This window comes from Centroberyx gerrardi, chromosome 4 (assembly GCF_048128805.1).
Source record: "Centroberyx gerrardi isolate f3 chromosome 4, fCenGer3.hap1.cur.20231027, whole genome shotgun sequence".
Lineage (NCBI taxonomy): Eukaryota > Metazoa > Chordata > Actinopteri > Beryciformes > Berycidae > Centroberyx > Centroberyx gerrardi.
This window is the reverse complement of record NC_136000.1, coordinates 2,791,303-2,814,360: the sequence shown is the minus strand read 5'-3', so window position 1 is coordinate 2,814,360 and position 23,058 is coordinate 2,791,303. Positions and strand designations below refer to the sequence as shown.

Genomic DNA, 23,058 nt, shown 5'->3' with positions numbered 1-23,058 from the left:
TCATGGTTTTATGATGATTTCTTGTCATATTGCCGGGGATCAAGTGAAATTTACTGAAACCAGCAAGATTATCTGCCAGTGCAGTGAGATAATTTGACTAAAATATCATGAAATAAGCGTGTGAGATGGTCTGCAACAACCCAACAAAATGGTGCACCACTAAGACAAAGTCGAAACGCCTAAGCATTGCTCTGCAAAATAAATAAATATTGAAATTCCATATAAGTGGTGGACCATTTTGTTGGAGTTGCAGACCATCTTACATGTCTATGACTTCACCCTGGACCAGGACCAGGACCAGGACCAGGACCCCAACCTGTCAGTTTAAGAAACGCTGCTAGTAGAACCAGCAGTTCACTTCTAATTATCATGAAATAAACTCGATCTGGAAACAAGTTCAAATCACTGGACAGCTTGTCATTTTTTGCAGTGAGGGCGCTTCGGTTTTTCAGCTTCAAGAGTTCAACGGTTGTTTGTATGGCGGCCATCTTGGACAGTTAGCAGCTGAGCGGTTAAAGCCGGTGCGGCTGTTTATTGATGCTAAGCAGCTACTGTTAACCTCTAATTATATCCTCTGGTGCACTTTCTCACCCGTAACCTGAGCAGATAGATGTTGAATAGTGATTTATGAGCCATCTCATTAACATTTGGTCATGCTGTGGATATCAGATCAGAGATGAATAGTTTTGCTAATGCACAATTTCCCTGTCAAGTATGAAAGCAGCGTTTTGCAGCTGCTTTGAAAGGCGAGTCTGTCCTTCAGGAGTAAAGACGGCTTTTTTTTCTTTTTTTTTTTTCATCCTGTCATTTCTGCCCGGTATGAGAGCGCTTTTGAAATACACGACATTGTCAGGGCAAAAGCCTCTTTGGATGACACAGTTGTCAGATTGAAGAGAGGGAACATGACGCGCTAACTGAAGTCGGGAGCGGCGGCGCTGCGGCGGGCAGCGCTCGCTGTCAGCCGCCGCTCCGCCAACACAAATGAAGACACATTGTTTATCTGCTCAAAGTCATCGCCGTTGTCCATTACGACTTTGGCTCGCTTAAGAAGGGCTCAGCATTATCGCTCAAAGGCATTTGGGGGGATTAGTGTCTCTGTGATAAACTACATGGATGAGGATTATTTTTCTCTCCAAAACAACACAAGGTCCTTGACTTCTACTGTAAATGAGACTCCAAAAGGTTATTTCTGCTGGAAATGACAACAGTTGCAGCGCAGTTGCTGCATGACGCCTAAACCGCTGCAGTAAGCGTTACAGTAAGCTGTTTTATCACGCAATTATTAACAGATATACTGTAAATACTGCAAAGGAGTTTTAGTTTGTTTGCTTTTGTTGCTTTTCTCCAAGGTCATGAGAGCCACAGCAGATCCTGACGCTCTGGGAGCTTTGTCAGGCGGCTGCTGGTGAGGCAAAGCACTCAGTGAGAGGAAAGACACGGGTTCGATTCCCTCTGCAGCCACTGAGTCCTGCAGCACAGTGTGTCCTGCAGCAGCCGGGTGTCCTGCTGCAGCACAGTGTGTCCTGCTGTAGCCGGGTGTCCTGCTGCAGCCAGATGTCCTGCAGCAGCCGGGTGTCCTGCTGCAGCACAGTGTGTCCTGCTGCAGCCGGGTGTCCTGCTGCAGCACAGTGTGTCCTGCAGCAGCCGGGTGTCCTGCAGCAGCCGGGTGTCCTGCAGCAGCCGGGTGTCCTGCTGCAGCACAGTGTGTCCTGCTGCAGCCGGGTGTCCTGCTGCAGCACAGTGTGTCCTGCTGCAGCACAGTGTGTCCTGCAGCAGCCGGGTGTCCTGCAGCAGCCGGGTGTCCTGCTGCAGCCAGATGTCCTGCAGCAGCCGGGTGTCCTGCTGCAGCACAGTGTGTCCTGCTGCAGCCGGGTGTCCTGCAGCAGCCGGGTGTCCTGCTGCAGCACAGTGTGTCCTGCTGCAGCCGGGTGTCCTGCTGCAGCACAGTGTGTCCTGCTGCAGCACAGTGTGTCCTGCAGCAGCCGGGTGTCCTGCAGCAGCCGGGTGTCCTGCTGCAGCACAGTGTGTCCTGCTGCAGCCGGGTGTCCTGCAGCAAAATTAATCATAGATAATCGTATATTGTGATTTTATGTTTCCATGATTAATAATCGTGACACTTTGAAATCAGATGACAAACAAGTCCAGATTCTGGTCATTTTGCCTTCAGTTTGTAGCAGAATGCAAAGTAATAAAGTAATAATTACTGATGATTTGACTTTAAGTAAGAGGAAAATAACTTTTTAGCTGCTGATACTTTGAGAAATACTGAACTGAAAAAAGGGACAAAGTGAAAATATATGATAATGTGCAAAATAAGTGCAATAAAATAATTTTGTTTCATAAGACAGGACAAATAATTGTGATAATCATCTTAATCACAATATTTAGCAAAATAATCCTAATTATCATTTGTGCCATATAATGATGAAGCTCTAATACAAATCTTGTAATAAAAATTCTTATATAAAAGACCGACATGACGGACAGTTTCATACATTTGGATTTAAAGTCTCATACTGATCTGCACTTAGTGTTGTTTCAAACCTGACTCGTTTTTTTGTTTTCTCCTTGACAGTGAAATTGCACATTAGCACAACTATTCATCTCTTATCTGATATTTAATGCATGGAGGAAATGGCTCATAAATTTCTATTTCGCATCTGCTCTATGAGTCAGAAAGCCTTCAAAAAGATATCAGAGGAGATTACTAGCAGCTGCTCGGCAATAATAAACAGGCAGCGGGAATGTAGAAACCTCGCTAAACCTTTTGAGGCCGTCAGCATCCAGAAGAGACACTTCTGTCAGGTGAGATGCAGAGATTTAGATCAGAGAAGAAGAGTGGAAGGAGGAGAGGAAAGTAGGAAAGAAGTAAGAGTGAAGAGTGCACTCTTCACTCTTACTTCTTTCCTATAGTTTCCTCACACAGAAAAATAAAAGGTGCGAACTGGAACCGAAAATGGTTCTTGGGAGTGATGCCATAGAAGAACCATTTCTGGTTCCACAAAGAACCTTAAGAACCTTTTAATATCCCCAAAAAACGTTCTTAATTCTTAGTTATTGGATGGTAGGTGATGACATAAATGTGGAAAATAACCAAACCCCTCCACAGTATATATTGTGCAAATGAGGCTTTACGAGAGCAGATAAACAAAAACACAATGCAGGAGTCTAAGCAAAGGAGAGCAGAAATGGTTCTTTAAAGAACCTTGATCTGGTCTTTGTGGAACCAGAAATGGTTCTTCTATGGCAGCACTTTTTGGAACCATTTTCTGCATGTGTGGCAGAGAATTCAAGAAATAGAAATCCCAACAAGAGTCTTGAACCATTAAAAACTTGCAAAAATTGAAGTTGTATTTGAAGGGTGTATTTGAAATAAAAGAGAGGGAGAGAGAGGATGTGTGTATGTTTACCATACAGCTGAAGCCAGGGCCTGAATGGGTGAAAGAGTGAATGAACGAATGAATGAATGAATAAATGAGTGAATGAGTGTGGGGGGGAGGAGGGAGAGATTAAAGCCTCAGGAGCTGGAGTCTGTATTCGGTCCCTGTGTGAGCGGCTGCCGCCTCGCATGCTGATCAACTGCCATCAATGGATCCATGGACTCTCCGCACTTCAGCACCAACCCGGACACAACAATCACGGCCTCTGAGGCAAAGGAAATCAGTGGGAAATAGAGCGCGTGTGTGTGTGTGTGTGTGTGTGTGTTGGGGGGGTTGCTGTCTTCAGAATGGGGGTTCTCAGGGGTCAAAGTGGGGCGACGTAGAGAAAAACAAGCAACAACACTCCAGACATTCGTTAAGCCTTTAATTGAACCAATCTGCTCAGAGAAGAAGAAACTGTGATGATCTTTGAGGGAAAATTGGGCAATTTGCTGTAAATTGCTGCGGCTCGTTTTTAAACGACACAGATTTAGTCTGCAAACTTTTTTTTGTCAATGTCATTGTGATTTTTTTTTAGGGTTGTTTTTTCATTTTACTTAATGGTGTTCATGACCACTGCTTTTACCTTTTGTTTCATGAAGCCCTGTGAGGCATGCTGTGTGATACCGGGCTATAAATGAATAAAAAAATTGGGCAATTTGTTGTAAATTGCTGTTGCTGTGGCTCGTTTTAAAGGACACGGATTTAGTCGGGAAACTTTTTTGTCAATGTCATGCATTGTGATTTCTTGTCATGCATTTGTTTTTTTTGTTTTTTCCTCTTGTGCGAATCTTGTCTATAATTTGTGAAGTAAACATTCCAGCACAAATGACCTCCCATATTTCAGTGAAGACAGATTTCCCCTGACGATGCTGAAACCAGGTGAATCGGTAATTTCAGCCGCAATTATTTTTTGGCATTAGATTTATTTTTCTTCTTCTTCTACACGTGCGATTTCTCTCTTCCTCCTGACATGAAAGTGGAATTTTTAGAGGAAGGGTTTGAACAAATTGTTTCGGTCTTCATGACCGCTGCTTTTACCTTTTTGTTTTGTGAAGCCCTTTGAGGCAAGCTGTGTGATATCGGGCTATAAATAAATAAAACTTTGACTTGACTTGATTCTGAAAACTAGCAGCAACAAAAGGTTTATTTTGTGTTGGACTTCAGCAGGAGAGATGAGAAACCTCCTGCCAGTGGTTTTAAAAAAAGGCTCCGCTCCTCCCCAAAACACGCGGCGCTTTGGGCCGACTGACCCGAAACTGCGGTTGCCGTGGAGTTTTCATGTGAAGGGCGAGAGAGACGGGGTGTGAAAGAGGAGGGAGGGAACACCGTGATCCGTGCGGGTTTACGCTGATCTGGATCCTTTATACTCTGCATCAAACACACACACAGGGCTTTTAGAAACAACGTGCTCTTCTTCTAGTCTTGCTAATGGGAAACAGGAAAACTATAAAACGAGACAAAACAGAATTTCTATCGACCAAATGAAAGCAGGTCGTCCGGTAATGAGCCTCCTCGATTGAAATTAATTGATATTTTATTAGATGCAGAAACGTCGGTCGGTGCACTCAAGTCACTGCCATGGAGGATAAAGCAGTTTTGAGGCGGGTATTCACTCAGTGTTTTGGAGTGAAAAACAAGGCGGCAGAGTTGAATAAACAGTTGGAGGTTTGTGAATAACTTGTGAGCGGAGCGGAGGGGGATCAGGAGAGAGAGCAGAGAGAGAATCGCCTCCTCAAAACCTTCCAATAATCAGTGAAGCGCTCCAGTAGCTCGGCCTCTCTGAAATAGATTGGATTGAAAGTACTTTTTGGGTTTTTATGATGAGATCTGCTGCAACGGCGTGTCGTCCACAAAACTTTCTCTTTTCTTTTTTTTACAGTAGCTTTGATTTAGATGTTGCATTTCTTCTACATGGTTTGTTAGAAAGACGGACTGTAACTGTATGGAGCCTGGAAACAGCTCATGTGTCTGAAACTGAGTCTGAAGCCCTGTTTGTATGGGACTAATATAATAATAAACTTTATTTATTTAGGACTTTTCAAAACTAGGTTACAAAGTGTTTTACAAAACAAGATAAAATCACCAACGGAGTTCAAAAATTGTCATAAAACAGAGTAAAAAGCAGGACTAAAAGGTAGTAAAACAAATAATAAAGTAAGAGAATAAAAAAAGGATAAAAGAGAAAATAAAATAATAAAATCGTCCAGCGATTTGCTATAATTGAGAAGATTGTTGATTGGATGATTTGAATCCTGTGTGAATGTCTGTAATCTGTAAAGTAAAAATTACAGCGCAAATTGCCTCCTGTACTTTGGTGAAGACAGTTTCCCAGATAATACTAATAGGGTGAATCGAACTCTTGGTAATTTCAGCTGTAATTATTTTTTGGCATGAGATTTCTTTTTGTTCTTCTTCTACATGAGTCATGTCTCTCTTTCTCCTGTCATGAAAGTGGAATTTATAGAGGAACGTTTTGAAAGAAATTCTGGCACAAACTTTTGCTGTGCTAAATCAGGAAGTGCTGAATTGCAAAATCTTTATGCACTTGTATCTGTGACACCAGTGATTTGAGCGAATTTCATTATCCAGTGTGAATGAGTTTGACAAAACACAGAGATTGGGGTTAAGTCATAAATTACATGAAGTCCCTACACTGCAATAAATCTCCATCTTAACAAGTCATTTAGTCTATTATTGAGTCCTACATTCCTAATTTTGTTAAAACAAGTGAAAAAATCACCAATGGGTGTTTTATAATTTCACTTTTTTCCCAATGCAGTTTCACTTGCATTTTGTGAGTGTCAAAATCTTTAAGTCAGAATAAGAAAATGACACTCGGTTCTACAAAATTCTTGGAAACAAGTGAAATTAGGATTTTAAGACTCAATAATAGACTAAATGACTCGTTAAGATGGAAATTTTTTGCAGTGAATATTAGTCCTTAGCTTTATATGCAAAGAAACAAATTCCTAATTACGTTGAGTATAAAATGTTAAAAATACATTGTGGATGAAGTAGCACAGAGTCCCACTGTACAGCAGAGGCAGGGCTTGGCATACAGACAGGAAGCTTATCAGCAGTTTTGATTATAATATTTGGAGTCTGTCCTTCAGGACAGTTTTTTAAAATCACATTTACCGTATCAAGGCGCTCGCAGCTGCCTTCGTTCCCCGTCGAGCCCCGCCTCTCGGCTCGGGAGCGTTTCTTCCCTTGATTTCTAAACTCGACGTTTAAAGCCGCTCTCCTCTGTAGCAAACGCACCTTTTAATGCACATCATTTACCTCGCCACGATGAGATTCATCACGATGAGAGAAATCAGTTTCTTTGCTCCGTGGCGAGGAGCTGAGAGCTGACAGCCACTTGAGCTCAGCAGGCAGAGGCAGAAAATGGGCCCGGGTGAAAGCGGAGACCGCAGCTCCACTTTAAAGCGACGTGGATAAAAGCGTAGAGGGAGGAATCGCACGCCTCGCTCCATCGGCTGAATTACAGTGTTCAGCCTCTGTCATCTTTAGCGGTGCTGTGCATTTGACACCGCAGCACAGGTACATGGGAAATCTAGGAAGTGAAGCTTACTGTAAGTCGCTCTGGATAAGAGCATCAGCTAAATGCCTGAAATGTAAAATGTAAATGTCTGTTGCAGCTGCCAGGTAGACAGTTTCCAGTGAATCATGAATGTATGTTTTTAAACCTTGATTTATCCAGGGAAGGGTGACTGAACACACTCTTTCACAGCAACACTCACACACTGACACACACTGACCTGGGATCTGCCCAGTACAACCAGTCTCCTGCTGTTGGACACTGAGTGGTTCCAGTGGACCGGCTGGGGGTTCAGTGCCTTGCTCAAGGGAAACAGCAGTAGTTATTGAGGGAGGGGAGACAGTTTCTCCTTTACTTTCCCCCACCGAGTTTTCCCAGGCAGTTGGAAGATTTGACCCAGAAACCTCCCAGTCACAAGTTTGCTTCTCTAACCTCAAGAAAACTAAAAGTCTCTCAGCAGTCAAACGCTGAACAATCCTCCATCTTCAAAGCTGCAGCCTCCACAATGGTTTGTTTCTTTAGTGTCTGATTTTCCCACAAAATACCACGTGAAAGCAACTTGGAAGTCCCAGATGTCAGACTTTTCCCACCAACATATGAATACAAACCATAATAGTTGATGACATAAAAATGAGAATAGTGTAATGGTGGAAATCTAATCAGCTGATCGTTGGGCCAAGAGAGATCTGTCCACCAGATTTCAGACAAACCTGTTTATAACTTTTCGAGAAATCTTGCTAACAGACAGACAGACAGACGAAAACAAACCCTCCTGAGTACAAGTATAGACGTACATGAAACAAAATATAGAACATCAAGACAAAGAAATCAGCAGAGCCGCGTCTTGATGATGAATTACCAGATCATAATTATTCTGAATTCCTCAAATGAAAGATATTTCCAAGCAACAGGAAAGACCAAACACTTGTCTCAGTTCTTTCTCATGGATGGTTAACTGACTGCTTTGGATTCATAACCATGCTTTAAACCTTTGTCAGTAAATAATAATCCACCTGAATCTAAATCAGAACAGCAGCCACTTGTGCTCAGAATCAACCAGTTTTCATCAATGATAATTGAACACCTAAATTCTTACGTTTCAGAATGATAAAATATGAGTGTACACAGTTATTGAGACCTTCCAAGAGTTTCTCAGATGTGGATCCAGTGTGATGCTAAGCAGGGAATTGAAAGCAGAAGACTTTATTCAGGGTTCCTACACATTTTCAATTAAAAAATTCCATACTTTTTTCCATTCCATTTGTTTTGAAGATTTTGTCTGGTGTTCAATATGATTTACGCAGACAGACATCTTGCCCCTGCTAACTAGGTCATATCACTGTATAGATGAAGATTGTTCTTCACAGCGACAAATAGCCTATCAGAATATGTGAGATGATTGGCAGGTTCCTACACGGTTTCCATTTTAAAATTCCATATTTTTCCCAGACCCTATGTTCTTGACTGGATTTGATTTTGGTCGGTATTTGATATAATGCACGCTGACAGCGGCTGGGTAATAAGAGCATCCCTCTATCTGAACATTATTCTTCACATCAACCAAAACTGTGGATTCAAAGTGGGTCTACAACAACATAAAAGCTATAATTATGTGTGTATCGGACCTGAACCACAACATTTTCCATACTTTTCCAGACATTTTTTTCAAATTCCCAAACTATTCAAGACCTGGAAATGATCAAATTCATTTTTAATACTTTTCCAGACTTTCCAGACCTGCGTAGGAACCCTGTTTATTTCATGGTGAAAATGGAACACAGCATGAAAACAATATTCACACACCTGTCGCCAGGACTTTATTCCCAATTTCATTTCTAGTTGGCAAATAAATCCAAATGAGCAGCGACACAGCGGGCAGCGCACCGAAGGCCGGACTGTCAATAATCCTATTGATAATGCGGTACAGTATCTGAACCCTAATCTGTCTCCATACAGGCTTTTGATGGAACATTTATTTTTCCCCAACAATCCCCCATCGCATCACACGCATCTTCATCTGGCCGTCGTTAACGTGACACCTCGGCTTTATGAAGCGTAATGTGTATTTATAGCCTGCATGGCTTTCCCACAGCAGAGCTGGAGGAGCCTCCGTGCTGCAGATTCATCCTGCAGACAAGGGAAGAATTTTTATTACGAAATGAGATCCACCTTCTGGAAAAAAACGACACCTACTCTTACGAAATGATTAGTAGCACAAAAATAAAACAAATCACAGTACTTTTTAAAGGACAGTACGTCTGTTTGTCCTTAGTTGACGAAAAGAGAACACCTTGAATGGAGGTTGAATGATAAACTTAAGGTAATTAATTTTTTTCCCCAAATGGATATCAATGGATGTCATTTTTTAGTGTTTTGAAATAAAAAAAAATTCTTTATTGTGAAACAAATTATTAAAATAAGCCCCAACAGGATGAATCAAACCCCGACGTGAAGCGGAGGCTCGCTGTACGTTACTCTGTTTATTACACAGCGACTCACCAATGACATTCATCACTTGACACCAAATACTGATTTAAAATGATTTTATTATGAGCTAAAAAATAATTTACAAGCTTTCAGCAAAACCCTGGTCCAGCAGGTCCGCCTGCAGGAACCGGGGAGGAATGTGTTTTTGCCACAAGGCGCCACTTAATCTGATTAGAAATCAACGAAATGCAGCAGACTTCTTGACTGCAGAGTGATACGAGGAGATGTGAAACAGCGCTCTGTTATTCAGAAATAAGAAGGCCTTCATTGGCCAATTAGAATTGAGTATTGAAAAAGCCGTGTATGATTTGAAACACCGGTGTTTCTCAACCGACAACAACAACCAAAACTGTAATCTGTCAAACTGCCACCGGACCGGTCCTGACAGCTGAGAGGGAAGAAAAACAGGAAGAACATTTCCTCTTGGGGGAGGAGCCACAGTGCAGCAGTGGTGCAGCAAACATGCAGTAAAAGAAGGACTTCTAGACCGGCTGCATCTCTAACATTCATGCCTGGGTTAGCATGAGTGATGGGAGTCCGTCTGCCTTTCTGAACAAGGAGAAGGAGGAAGAGGAGGAGGTGGAGGAAGAGGAGGAGGTGGAGGAAGAGGAGCAGCGGTTTGTTTTGGGGAGGCTGGGTGTTTTCCTGCAGCAGGGCGACAGAGGAGTGACCGGAAGCTGCAGCACTTCCTGCAGCTCGGAGCGTAAACTAACACAGTCGCTGTGTTTGCCCTGCGAGACGCTGAAGCTGAACATCAGTGGAGATTCTTTTGGTTGTGAATTCATTCATTCATTCAAGAAAATCAGCGTTGATTTCAGCTTGACCACCATGTGTTTTTGAATATATAATTCTCTCTCTCGCTCTGAAAAGGTTTCATAAACCCGAAGGAGGGAGAATTCATAGATGAACTCATAGATGAAACATGCAATCCTTCAATTGAAGTTAAAACATACTGGAGTCATGACTTATCGTTATGTTACTAACAAAATGTTACTTTAGTTTAATTTATTTTATCTAGATTCAGATTCTTACTAACAACTAAATACCTGTCTGTCCTGCTCCTCTCTCTCTGCTCTAACTCAACAGTGATCCAACCTATATTCACTTCATGAAAGCTGTGATGCGTTTTACGTTTCCACTTTATTTGGAATCAACAGAAGAAGAAGAAGAACTGGGTAGTTAGCATGAGCAGCGATAGCCACCATGACTGAACAGACAGAGAAAAGAGAAACTCAAACTGCAGCAACAGGAAATCCAAGGAAACAGACGCCACAGCACGGCCGCACACAAACAAGACAGTTTATTTATATGAAAAAGTGGTGGATTATTATTACTTCAGTGGTTTTTTGCATCAGGTGTGTGAGCTGCAGCCGCTGCAGTCTGACCCAGCGCTCCCAGTACTTTATAATCACTCTCCTGACACACAGCCATTACTTTGGATGTTTCCCTGCAGTAAACTTAATTAACTCTCCCAGATCCTCGACACGGTGACTTGGGGCCAGATTAAATCACTGTGTGTGGGTGTGTGGGTGTGTGTGTGTGTGTGTGTGTGTGTGTGTGTGTGTGTTCACAAATTAAACACCCTTTCTGTGATGGACTACTAGTTCCCTATGGACGTGTGTGTGTGTGTGTGTGTGTGTGTGTGTGTGTCACATGGTTCCCACCACTCAGATGTATTGACTGTAGTGTTGCTGGTGGACGGGGATTTTTTTGGATCATTTGAAGAGTTGAAACATCCGGCATTTGGCAAATAAAGACTCTTGCAAAATGACTGAAACACCAAAAAAAAAAAGAAAAGAAAAAGAAAAGATGAACTTTATTGATCCCCGAGGGGAAAGTGAATCGGTGCAGCAGCAAAGAATAGAGATGTAGCTTGAAGAACAAAGAGTAAAATGTGCTGAAGGATATTAATAAAGAGGTAATAAAGGATATAAATAAGAATACAAAGAAATAAAAGACGTATTAAATGTACAGCATGATACTATTTAAAAGTTTCTACTGGCTGTTAAGAAGTCTCTCTGTGATGGTTAGCGACAAATTCACAGATTTACAGTTGAGAGCGTTTCAGCAGGATTTGATGAGATTTACATGTTTCTGTCTTACCAAGTAAAAATAATGGTTCTGTTTAAAGGATGGGAGGTAACTTAAGTTCTTGGTTAAAAAAACAAAAGCACTTAGACTGAATCCTCTATATTTTGGAGATATTGAGAACTGTTGAATGATGAATTTTAGATTCATATTTCTTCCTAAACATATATATTGTGTCTCAGAGCGAGCTTCCTCAACACCAATTTAATTCACACATACATACTGTGTGTTTGAAAATAAACACACACGCATGTTTGGTTTATGCGCTCATGTTTATGTCTTTCTCCTTTTTTTTTCTGTCTTTCTGCCCTTTGTTTTCTGTAAAGCACTTTGTGAAGAGCCTGATTGATTAAAAAAAAAAAACGCTTTATGAATAAATTTGACGTGACACTGAGATCTGGGGCAACAAACGCTGAATTAAGGATGAAATGTTTTTAGATGTAAATGTTGATCCACATCAGACCAGTTGCTGTCCAACTCTTAAATCTCTGTGTGACTCTGGTAGTGTCTTGGGTCGTGTCTCTTCCTCCATGATAAAACCCCCAAAATCAGTGATTCTGTGATCTGTTGCTCCGGTAGAGCAGACTGGAGAATTGTGTTTTTTTCTCTCTCCATTCACTGCCGTTGTCTGGAGGAACAGTCTGAAAATCACTTCTAGCACATAAAGGAACGCCGACAAAGCAGATTCTGACTATATATAAAAAACTAGTCCTGCTGCTGAATTGTGTTTAAGTGAATCTCTTTCTTTATGTTTATTAAACCTTTCAGTTTGAACAAGTGGAACACTGAAATCCTTCCGACCGGATTTCGATGTTCCACAAAATCAGCAGCATGACTAGTTTTTTTATATATAGTCAGAACCAGAAACCAGCCAACACACCCATGTTTTCAACACAGTATGTGTTAGTATCAGCACAGATTGACACAACATATGTTATCATGACCACATGTTGTTTTGAAAAGTAATTCAAATGCGTGTTTTCCCAAACTGACTTGTTGTGGGTGTTCTGGTGGCTCAGTTAACTATCTATCCAACCTGTGTGAAATCTCTCTCTCTCTCCCATCTTTCCTGTCTCTCTCCTCCGCAAAACCGTCCAAGCGACCTGTATGTCCATCGTCCGTGAGTGACATCACTTCCTCTTCTCTCCTCCAGGTCAGCTGGCGGCGGGAACGTGTGAGATCGTCACTCTGGATCGCGACAGCAGCCAGCCGAGGCGGACCATCGCGCGGCAGACGGCGAGGTGCGCCTGCAAGAAGGGCCAGATCGCCGGCACCACACGAGCCAGACCGGCCTGCGTCGACGGTAAGAGCCGCCGTGTCCCGCCTCCTTCTTCTTCTTCTTCTCCTCCTGATTTTTGGTGTGAGAGAGTGAAAACATAGAGAGTGAGAAAGGAGGTCCAGGTTGAGCTCAGTAGGTAGAGCAAGGCAGCAACACTGCGCTAACGCGTCCATTAAGTCAGTGATTCTCAACCTTTTTTATATCAAGGACCCTAATTTAGTCCACATTAGAGCCACAGACCCCCATTTGATGAGATTTGTCTCTCGGACCCAAATCTGAGAATATTTTTATTGTCAGATATGATTTTGTCCAGAATCCCATGACTGTCTGTATTGTAGGTAGAGAGATAACAGAGAAACTATGATCAAAACAGTCATTCTTCTACATTCTCTAATTGTGTTAACTTCATGTAAATCAATAATTTCATAATTCATCAATTTGCTGGGGACCCCCTGAAATCCCCTCAAGGACCCCTGGTGGTCCCCGGACCCCATGTTGAGAACCACTGCATTAAATGACATGATGCAGATACAGATGTACTTTATTAATTTGGGTGTCACCCAGCAGCATTATATAAAAACTACATATAACATTAACAAAATTCTGACATTTCAACACAGCAGGAAAATGAAAATAAATATATAAAAGCATAAAAGACTCATTATCATCCATTGGATTCAAACAGGCTGCTGCCTTATCCTCAGACCAAGATCCCTGTCCTCAATATTCTCTACACACTATCTCATAAATCCATAAATATACTGTATATAAAAGGGATTCCTGCCCTCACTGTTCCTGTTATATATATATATTTATGGATTTATGGGATAGGGTGTACAGAATATTGAGGGCAGGAATCTTGGTCTGAGGATAAATTAGTAGTTATGGTACGATACAGTTTCAGGCACTGCAGAAGTTCCCTTTCATGAATTTATCCTGCATCTATCCTGCATTAATACTGCAGAGAAATTATTCTTTAATGTTAGAGGAGAACCAAATCAGTGTATTGTAACACATACACTGCCAGTCAAAAGTTTGGACACTCCACATTTTTCTGTATTTTTACTATTTTCCACATTTTAGAATAACAGTAAAGACATCAAAACCATAAAAATAACACAAATGGAATTATGCAGCGACCAAAAAAAGTGTTAAACAAATCAAAACTATCTTATATTTTAGATTCTTTAAAGTAGCCTTGAAGAAATTCATACATAGGATCAACTTCACTATTTATATTTGTCTAAGAAACTAATTTCAAGCATTTAAGCAGAAGCCTTTAGATCAAAATGGCTTTAAGAGAATGAAAAACGTAATACATTCAATCAGGTGAGTCCAGACTTTTGACTGGTAGTGTGACTCTCAATTAATAACCTGCATGTAGTGTAACTGATGGCTGAAAGAGAGCAAAACTTAAATTTTTCCAAGCAGTTCCCTTTGTGCAATATGAGTTAAAGAAGCATGCAGTGAAGAGTGGATATCTGTATGCTTCAGACGGTTTCTGTGTCTGTAATCTGAAGGATCTTCTGCCGTACCTCTGAGACAGAGGAGGCCGGTTCGATGCATAAAATAAAACAGTGTCATTTATTTTTAATTTCTGCGCCCAGCTGTAGCGCTGCTGGGAAGCAAACACAAACAGAGACGCTATGGAGCTTGTATCAGTTTTGGCTTGTCAGAAGCCAAATTTTCCCCCCCAATCCCACGGCTTCATCTGGACTCCATCTTCACAAAGGTGGATAAAGGCTCCTCATATGGGAACAGCAGAGTGTTGCATTGCATTTCATCACCTGCTGTCTCCCTGTTTTTGTGTGCCATCTGGAGACGATGGAAAACAGCTGGGAGAGACAGGATCGTCTCTGCGGGGATTGCGTCGGGCTCATCGAAATTTCAGAGGTTGCAAACAAATGTTTTGTTGAGTTAAAGTACCTGCTCTTCTGCACACTTTCCTACAGAGGTTCAGATGACGAACGTGAATGTGGAACAGAATCGAAAAGGTTAATATTTTGCACGGGGAAACGGCAATGATTCAGAAATTTGTTTGAATGTGCTTTGGTACCGCGGGAGGATATTTTAGGCAGTGGCAGACTTGTTTGGTGTTGTGAGAATGCTGCTGATTGCTGTGACCTGCTTTCTGAGCTCAGAGGGTGTCAACCTGCTTCTCCCATCGCCCGCTGCCACGATACTTTTGAATCTCTCTGAAAGTGAAAACTAAACCCTTTGTAAACCCTTTTCTAACAAGTTTAACTGCACAAGATGACCAGGGGTTGCAATTATTCTCACATAGAAGATGCTACACATGCTGTAGAAATCCTCCTTCATGCATCGATCCTGCATCTACCCTCATTAATACTGCAGGCGTTTCTTTTTTTAATGTTCTACAGTCCGGTGTCTCATTGCTATTCCTTGTAACTTCCAACAGTTCAAGTTTTTCTAACAATTCCTCTTGAGGATGGAGCCAAAGTGCAGCAATAGTTCAGCAAGTACGCAGTAAAAAGTGGGACTTCTCCAGTGGCTTCATCCATATCTCTCTGTGACCTTTACACAACCGGTGTGCGCTGCATCTTGGTATTTATGTCAGCTTGTATCTGTGGAGGGGCACTCACTTTCTTTTGTCGTCTGCTCCAGAAATATACCAGCGCTCGCAGCGCAGGGTTTAGACCGCTGAAGTTGAAAGGCTAAATGAGATTTCAATCGTTTTTTTTTTTTTTATCTCTCTTTCGGATCACAAAGCTCCTAGGCCGTTTGGCTTGAATACCTCGGTTCACTTTGTTGTCGATCCCCGTCCCGTTCCTCTGGTAAGGTCACGCTCTGAACAGGATAATCCAAATATCCATCGCAGTCAGATGCGGTCGTACAGATGTGGTTTCAGCGTCAGGCCGGCTTTGAGGTTCGAGACACCGTCCCTTCATGTGTCCTTCAGGAAGCCACTGAACTCCTGCCTGTTCATGTTCACAGGCACATTAATAATCCAAGTTCAGGAAGATGATTAAAGGAAAAATCCACTTCAACACGATTAAAAACAGCTACTGGCCATCACTTTCAATCTAAGCAGATTAAAGGTGATTCTTTTACTGATGACATTTTTCAGTTATTTCTTCAAACTTTGCACAAAACAATATTCTCCTTCTCTCACTTAATCTTTGAAGTTATCAAAATTCATCAGAGTAGTGGGAATATTTCCACCCACAGGAAGTCAAGATGAAGCTTGCATGTCTGGGTTCATTTTGTTGCAGCACAGCTACAATGGAGTTTGACATGAGAAAATGTTTCAGGATGTAAAACATCAGCGGTAAACGTCAGGTTTTGGTGTCAGTCCCTCAGAATCAAAGAGCGAGGGCTTCTTTCTAGAGCCGCCATTTTGCACCGAGAGACGTTCAACAATCATACAGGGAGAAATCCATCGGAGAAGAGGAGAGAGACCAATTTCTAATAGACCAGAATGCAATGCAGCTACAGCTTCCATCTTGGTGGATGTGTTGTTGGTAGCATGTGAAACACACCAAACTGCCTCTTCAGTGTTTCTGATTTGTAATTTGAGCAGCCGGGCACCGCAGCATCGTTCTCTCTCCTCTCACTACACTATTCCTCTCTCCACCCTCACAAACTGAGCCTCCTTCTCTGGAGGTCGTCCAAAGGCATTCTGGGAAAAGTAGGAAATCACTAACTGAAGCTCAAAATATATCTCAAAATAACTGGAATGAATGTATTGAACATGACAAACTGATGATATCAAAAACAAAAAAACAAAAAAAGAGAAAGGTCATAATTAGTGTAAACATAAATACACTGCAAACATCTCCATCTTAACAAGTAATTTTGTCTATTATTGAGTCCTAAAATTGTATTTTTTTTTTTTTAAATGGGTGAAAAATCTGCCAGTGGGGTTTGATAATTTCACTTGTTTCCAATGCAAATCAACTTGTCTGAAGAATTTAGTAGAATCAAGAGTCATTTTCCTGACAGCAGTGCAGTGATCTGCCTTATTCTGACTGGTTTCAACAGACTGACACTCTGTTGACACTCTGTTGACACACACTGTTCTAGAAAACTCCTGAAACAAGTGAAGCTGCATTGGAAACAAGTGGAGTTATCTCTCCTCACTGCAGAATGTTTCTCTTGGTTTAAGAGAAATAAGATTGTGAGACTAAATGACTTGTTAAAATGGATGTTTTTTGCATTGCACTACTTCTGCTGTGGAGTGACCCAATGCATTTTGGGTATGTGAGTCAATTCAATGGAGTCAGCTCCACTAATCAGAGGCAATGTAACACTAGAGTCGGGCGTGAAATTAGTGCCACCTATCAGACGGAACGTGCAGAATGTTTCTCTTGGTTTAAGAAAAATACGATTTTAAGGCTGAATATGAGACTAAATGACTTGATTTGAGATTGAGATGGATGTTTTTTGTAGTTTTCTGTCCTGGTCCTCGGACCCAGAGTCCTGCTGGTTTCATTCTAGTTTGCTAATCAGGGACTGAGTTACACCTGGGATGCAAGGTGAAAGCAATTAGCTGCCTGTTAGGATAGAAACCCAGCAGTAGTCTGCCTCAGCCTGATATCACTCTTGTTTTTTCAATGTGAGGCTTTGTCAAAAAAGATCATGGAAGTTGACCTGGATGCAGTGGCAGTTTGTTTATATAAATGACAGCTGACACTGAGAATAATGCTGCTCGCATAAAGATGCTCTGTAAGCACATCAATACAAACAACAAAGAACACCAAAAAAAAAACCCTGACAGCCTGAGACCTTGTCACATGTCATCCCCCTCTCTCTCTCTCTGCTGTCTCTCTGCTCTGAACTCTCTAATAAAGACACAAATCTGACCAAATGTTTTGACATTTTGGTCTGATATTGAGATGATGATCGTGAGCTGGATCTCATCGTGTCACATTCTTCTCAGACTAAACTGACATCTATCAAATAAATGCCTGTAAACCCGGGTTACTGAGGGAAGTTGCGTTGCTTCCAACCATGTGAACACTTTAACCAAACTACCAACTTAATCTGATTATTCACAGTAGCAAGAATAGTGTGTAAACCTAAACCTAAACGAACTAAGCTCACCAAATGAAAGTTTCTCTGAATAACAGCTGATTGTAATATCCAGGCGAGCTGGAGGAAAAGAGCCAACGGTATTCTCTGGCAGAAATACAAACACAAAGGTTGAGTCTTGGCTCAGATTGCTGCTGCATTGTGGTGGTTTGCCTTGTAATGATCGCACCTGTGACTTTGATCTTTTCAAAAGACCCACAAGGCCCTTTCTGATCACGTAAGGAGCAGCTGTCGTTCTCCATCCAAGACATTAGCGGAGAAATTACCTCTGAATCCTGAAAGCGAGAAAGCAGAGTCTGGTCTGAGTCCACAAAAACAGGCATAATTGCAAACAGAAAGTTTGTTTTGTGTGGTGTGGATTGACCGCAGACGGTCCTTATCTGACATTTTCTTCTCTTTCATCGCTCTCCTTCTGCGAAACAAGATGCAGGCTATTGATTTCAGTTAGAGAAAGTGGGAAAATGAAAAGGTGCTGTAGAGAGAGGGATGAAGTAACCACCAGGCAGATTCCCCCTGTTGTTGATGTCTTCGGTGGATGTAATCAGATCAGACCGGGCGGCCTGCAGAAAGGCCAGCAGGGACAGAGAGGAGCTCACTCCGCACCGCCGCGATTACGAAACAGGCGAGAGCCGAGACCTTTTGAAGCAGACGGGGCGACCGAAAGGGCAGACTCTCTGCATTCGGGGACTTGACTCATTTCAAGTGATTTCTGGTGTCTCCCAGAGTTCACAGTTGCCAAAGAAAGCAATATCATCTGCAGGAAATGATGCCATTTTTCAACATGTCTGAACGGTCTCCTCTGGTATTTCTGTCATCAGCGGTGAACCTGAGAGCGTCGAGGATCAAGGACCTGCCTGCAGGCGGCTGTTAGCGCACTTTATGAACTAACATCATCGCTGACCTGTGACTATATTCACAGTATTTTCTCACTGCTTGCTTCTGCACAGCGAACACTTCAAATGGGATTCTAGCACTTGTGCTGTCAAACCTCTGTTTAGATATTTTTTCTCTTTATTATATCACGTAAGCCTTAAATCTTTTCAAAAGAATTCCAGTCAATTGTAGCTTTCATGTTATCCCTGTGTCTGAGGACAATTCATCTGCAGTTTTATATTTTAGGCATTTCCCAGACTCTCTTATCCAGAGAGGCTGACAGTGAGTGCAACAGCAGAATGAGCTTAAATTCCCAGACTGCCGACGTTACAAGCAACCAATAATAAGGTGTGCAAAATGTCAGAGCCACAGCTTCCTGACAATAGACACAACAAATACTTATTTTGTATTATTATTTATGGAGTTTCTTCTTTCTTCTGGATAGATTACAGTGGAGAAAGACAGGAAAGAGTTGAATGACATCTGGGCCGGATTATCCATATATGCCCGGGGGCATCAGCCAATTTGCCTTGTTGGGGGGGCACCACACATTCAAACCACAATTATACTTTTAAAAGTTTTGTCATATTTTCTTTATGACCCCCCCCCCATCACATTTGAATTTGTCCAGTTTAAGCATTTTGTGTGGGAAGACAAAAACCGTTCACCGGCGGAGCTGCTACAAAAAAGTAGGCTGAAAACTACTTTCCCAAGTGTGTTTGCCGCAGTCAGGCTTTTCTTAACCTGCCTGTTACTAACTGTGGGCCGCTCTATCTACTCTATAAACAGAGTGAGAGGGTGTCATGGGGCCGGAACGCACTGGATCGGCAATCCGGGAGTGAATCTGACGACGGCATTCCGGTTCTGAAAAAATAAATACGGAGCAGTACCGGTTGTTATACAAGTTTTGCTGGCTTAAACAACTGGTTTGGTTAGTTTTTACACCAAGTTTGCCGGCTGGGCGGTGTTTGGACCTTCGGGCCAATCACAGCACTTAAAAACACAAACTCCACCCAACCGGGAAGCTGGACCACGTTAAACAAACTCACATCAAATGACAGGCACTGTTTAATCTGAGCCGCGGAGCTGACAGGTTGTGTTGTGAAATCACCAGCAAGGATGGTTGGTGTCCGGCCGATTGGGGTGGGCTGGTCTGGACCGGTCTGGACTAACGTCCCAGTCCATCCCAGAATACATCGTCTCAATGTGCTGCTGCTTTCACCTTCTGCAAGTGATTGCTTGCTACAGTCACTGAGCTTGCCTTATTTAGTGGTATGTGGGGCCTTGTCTGTGGTGCTGAAGTTGCATTAGATGTCTGTGTAGTGATTTGTTTTTCTTTTTTGTTTTATGATTTTTTTAGTCATGCTCTGTAATGGTTTGGCATTTAGTCTTCATTCAGGCCAAATTTATGGTGGAAACAATGATTTTTAGCATGATGTCTTTGATGTGAGTTGCATTCAAATTTGATACAGTATAGCTCTGTGTGTAAAGCCTAAAATGGCATTTGTAGGCTCAAGTCAATCTATGGTATAAAGTAATTTGTTGGTTAGTACACTGTCTTACATTTGTCTGTAGTATGTGTGTTGAGCCTGTATAGTTTAAGTTAATGTAAATTTATGATCTTTATTGCGATAGTAAATGTCACTTTTTTTGCGTGTAAAGTGGAAGGAGGGGGGCACTTCATGTGAGGTCATCCTAGGGCACGCTGTGTTAATCCAGCCTGAATGACATGATGCAACAAGGCTGCTGGACCAGAGTCAAGCCAAAGACATCAGTCACATGTTCAGGTAATGATCATGTACAGATAAAGAGGTAAAATAGGTAAAGAGGAGAAAGGCTAGAGAGTTTTTCGTGTTGTTGGAAACCCCAGTTAGACACTTGTTCTGAATATTGCAATTCCAATATAAATTGCAGTACAGTATACAGACACAGATTTTTCAATATTTTAGATTTTCAGCCGACAAGAAACAATTTTAAAAACTCAGATCTTGTTGCATACGATTTGCTCTGTTTGAATGCAGTGAACGTTTTTTTTTTACAGTGTGCAATTTAATTTATAGGCCAGAAGTCAAGCTCAGAACCAGAGTAATATGTTCAGGAGCCACCACTCTGATAAATATGTTGTAGCCTCTTATGATTTGGAAATTGAAGATTTTTTTCTATTAATTGTGCAGCTCTATTCCATAGCCAGAAACATAATCTGTCCCTAATCTGTGATGTGATGTGAAGCTTCACTGAGAATCAATTAGAAGTGATGTAAACAGTGATTTTGACAGTTCCTGTGATAGTTTTATAGGGACAAGGGCATATTGAGTGTATTTTCTGATTCTGAACTCATTACTGTTGTGAAATGGAGCTCACTGGGGTGGGAGTTGACAGTCATCCTCCCATTCATTATCAATGGGGCAGCTAATGGCATCATAAATTGAGAGTCTCTGTATCCCAGTTTCTTGGAGGAGAGTTCACAGATATTGACTGGCCTGTCTGACACCTTCAGATACAATAAATATATTTAAGATGAGCAACATTTTTCCATGAAGCGAAATGTCCAAAGCAAATTTTGAATTGAAAATTGACATGGTCATTTGTGTTGAGTGAGTTTAATGACACTCAGGCCCTTGAAACCTGTTAAAACCTCCATTGTATGATTTCAAAAATACATGGGTATCAATGAGGAAGTACGCATTCTTTTCTTCCTTCCTGAATAACTAAAAAACTGAACTCTATTATCCTCAAAAATAAAAAAATGAGTGAGTGTAGAAAAAGGGCAAGAATCACCGCTCCTATGACAGAATGGTGAAATACGAGGAACATTGTAGTCTGTTAGTTAATAAAGTGTAAATCTGTAGAGAGAGCAGCTGAGTCAGCTTGTTGTGGTGTGGCTGTAGATCCATTCAGTAACGTTCTCAGTAAAAGTGAATAGTGTGATAAGGTGGATTTGGTTACTGTGACACAGTAAACTGTCTTGTCTTTAGCCCTAGTCTCTACTCCAAAACACTCTGAGTTGTAGCTTGAGAAGAGTCAGCTCAGTTAACCTGAACAAACTGTTAGCTAGCTAACTAGCCGGCAAACACACTGATGTTAATGTGAACATGCTAACGCTAGCTGCTACTAGCTACGTTAGCTAGCGTGCTAATCAGATGTGTTAACAACAAGACAGTGATGTTAGCTGACCAGATACTATGGTTAGCTAGCTAACAAGCTGACATTATCTAAACACTAAATCACTCAGATGGATCAGTGATGAAATGATCAGTTCAGTCAGAAACAGACAGAAATTAACCGTCTGTTCAATTCTGTTGAGACGGTGAAGTACGTTTAAAAACACAATCGGCTGTTCTCAGACCTCCAATATGGCCGCCAGAAGGGGATTATGTCAACTGAAAGTGAAGAGATTCCAAAATTATTTTTTTTATTTTAAAAAAAATAAAATAAAATGACAGCCACTCTCCCATATTGACAGCTGGCATGAAAGTGAAGCACATTATGGGTTGGTATTGAAGTCATCTGATGACTTTTGCTTTTTTCAGGACAGCTTTTTCAAATACTGTCTGATTAATTTCAGATGCCAAACTTTTTCCAAATTGAAATACATAAAATGATGTGACTCTGCCTGTGCTTAGATGCGGGTGGAAGTTTCATTGGTCGGCAGCTTGGATCACAGATGGGAGCTGAATGTGAATTGTATGAAGTGTAAAAGACAGGAAAGGGACGTTGAACTGTAGAGAGGAGGAACGACAGGCAGTGATGTAACTTCACCAAACAGTGGAATCCTCTAAAGCCTGCGGGCATTTTCCTGTGCGGCTCATCAAATACTATCTGTCCCTTCATTAAGTGAGAACTAATGGATTTTTGTGCCCACTTACTTTCCCCGACTGTAGCAAGGTTGAGGTTTTTTTCCATTCATTTACATTCTTTTTTTTTTTCCTCCCGTCTCTTTGTGCTGCACCTCATTTGATTTTCTTCTCCTCTCTCCTCTTCGTTCATTTCTGCCTCAGGGGACGTAAAGCGCCGCTCATTCCGGACGACGCCACCATATTGATGAATGAAGTGATTACAAAATGGCTTCCTCTTTGAATAAATGGACTTACTTCTGCGGCGGACGCATCCTATGGATTTGCGCGCGGCGTCCATTAATCAGAGCGGGCGCGGTGATGCAGTGTTCGCAGGTGTTCAGGTGTGTTCATTGATACGTGAGATTAATACGCTCGCTCTGAAGACGCACAGCTTCAGTTAATTAGCTGCGCAATTAGAGGCCGTTTGTTGGTCTGTAGTCCTGGATGACTGTTTTCTATATTTATCACCTGAGTAGGAAA

General features: G+C 41.7%; 1 protein-coding gene across 2 annotated transcripts in view; it reads left to right on the top strand.

Moving 5' to 3' along the window:
• Window positions 1-23,058, top strand: part of LOC139924217 (chemokine-like protein TAFA-5) — an 81,729-nt gene that overhangs the window by 14,290 nt on the left and 44,381 nt on the right. For both annotated transcript variants that reach the window (XM_078282920.1, XM_078282919.1), the window contains exon 2: window positions 12,692-12,841. In XM_078282920.1, the coding sequence (XP_078139046.1) occupies window positions 12,692-12,841 (150 nt within the window). The remainder of the gene's footprint in view (window positions 1-12,691; window positions 12,842-23,058) is intronic.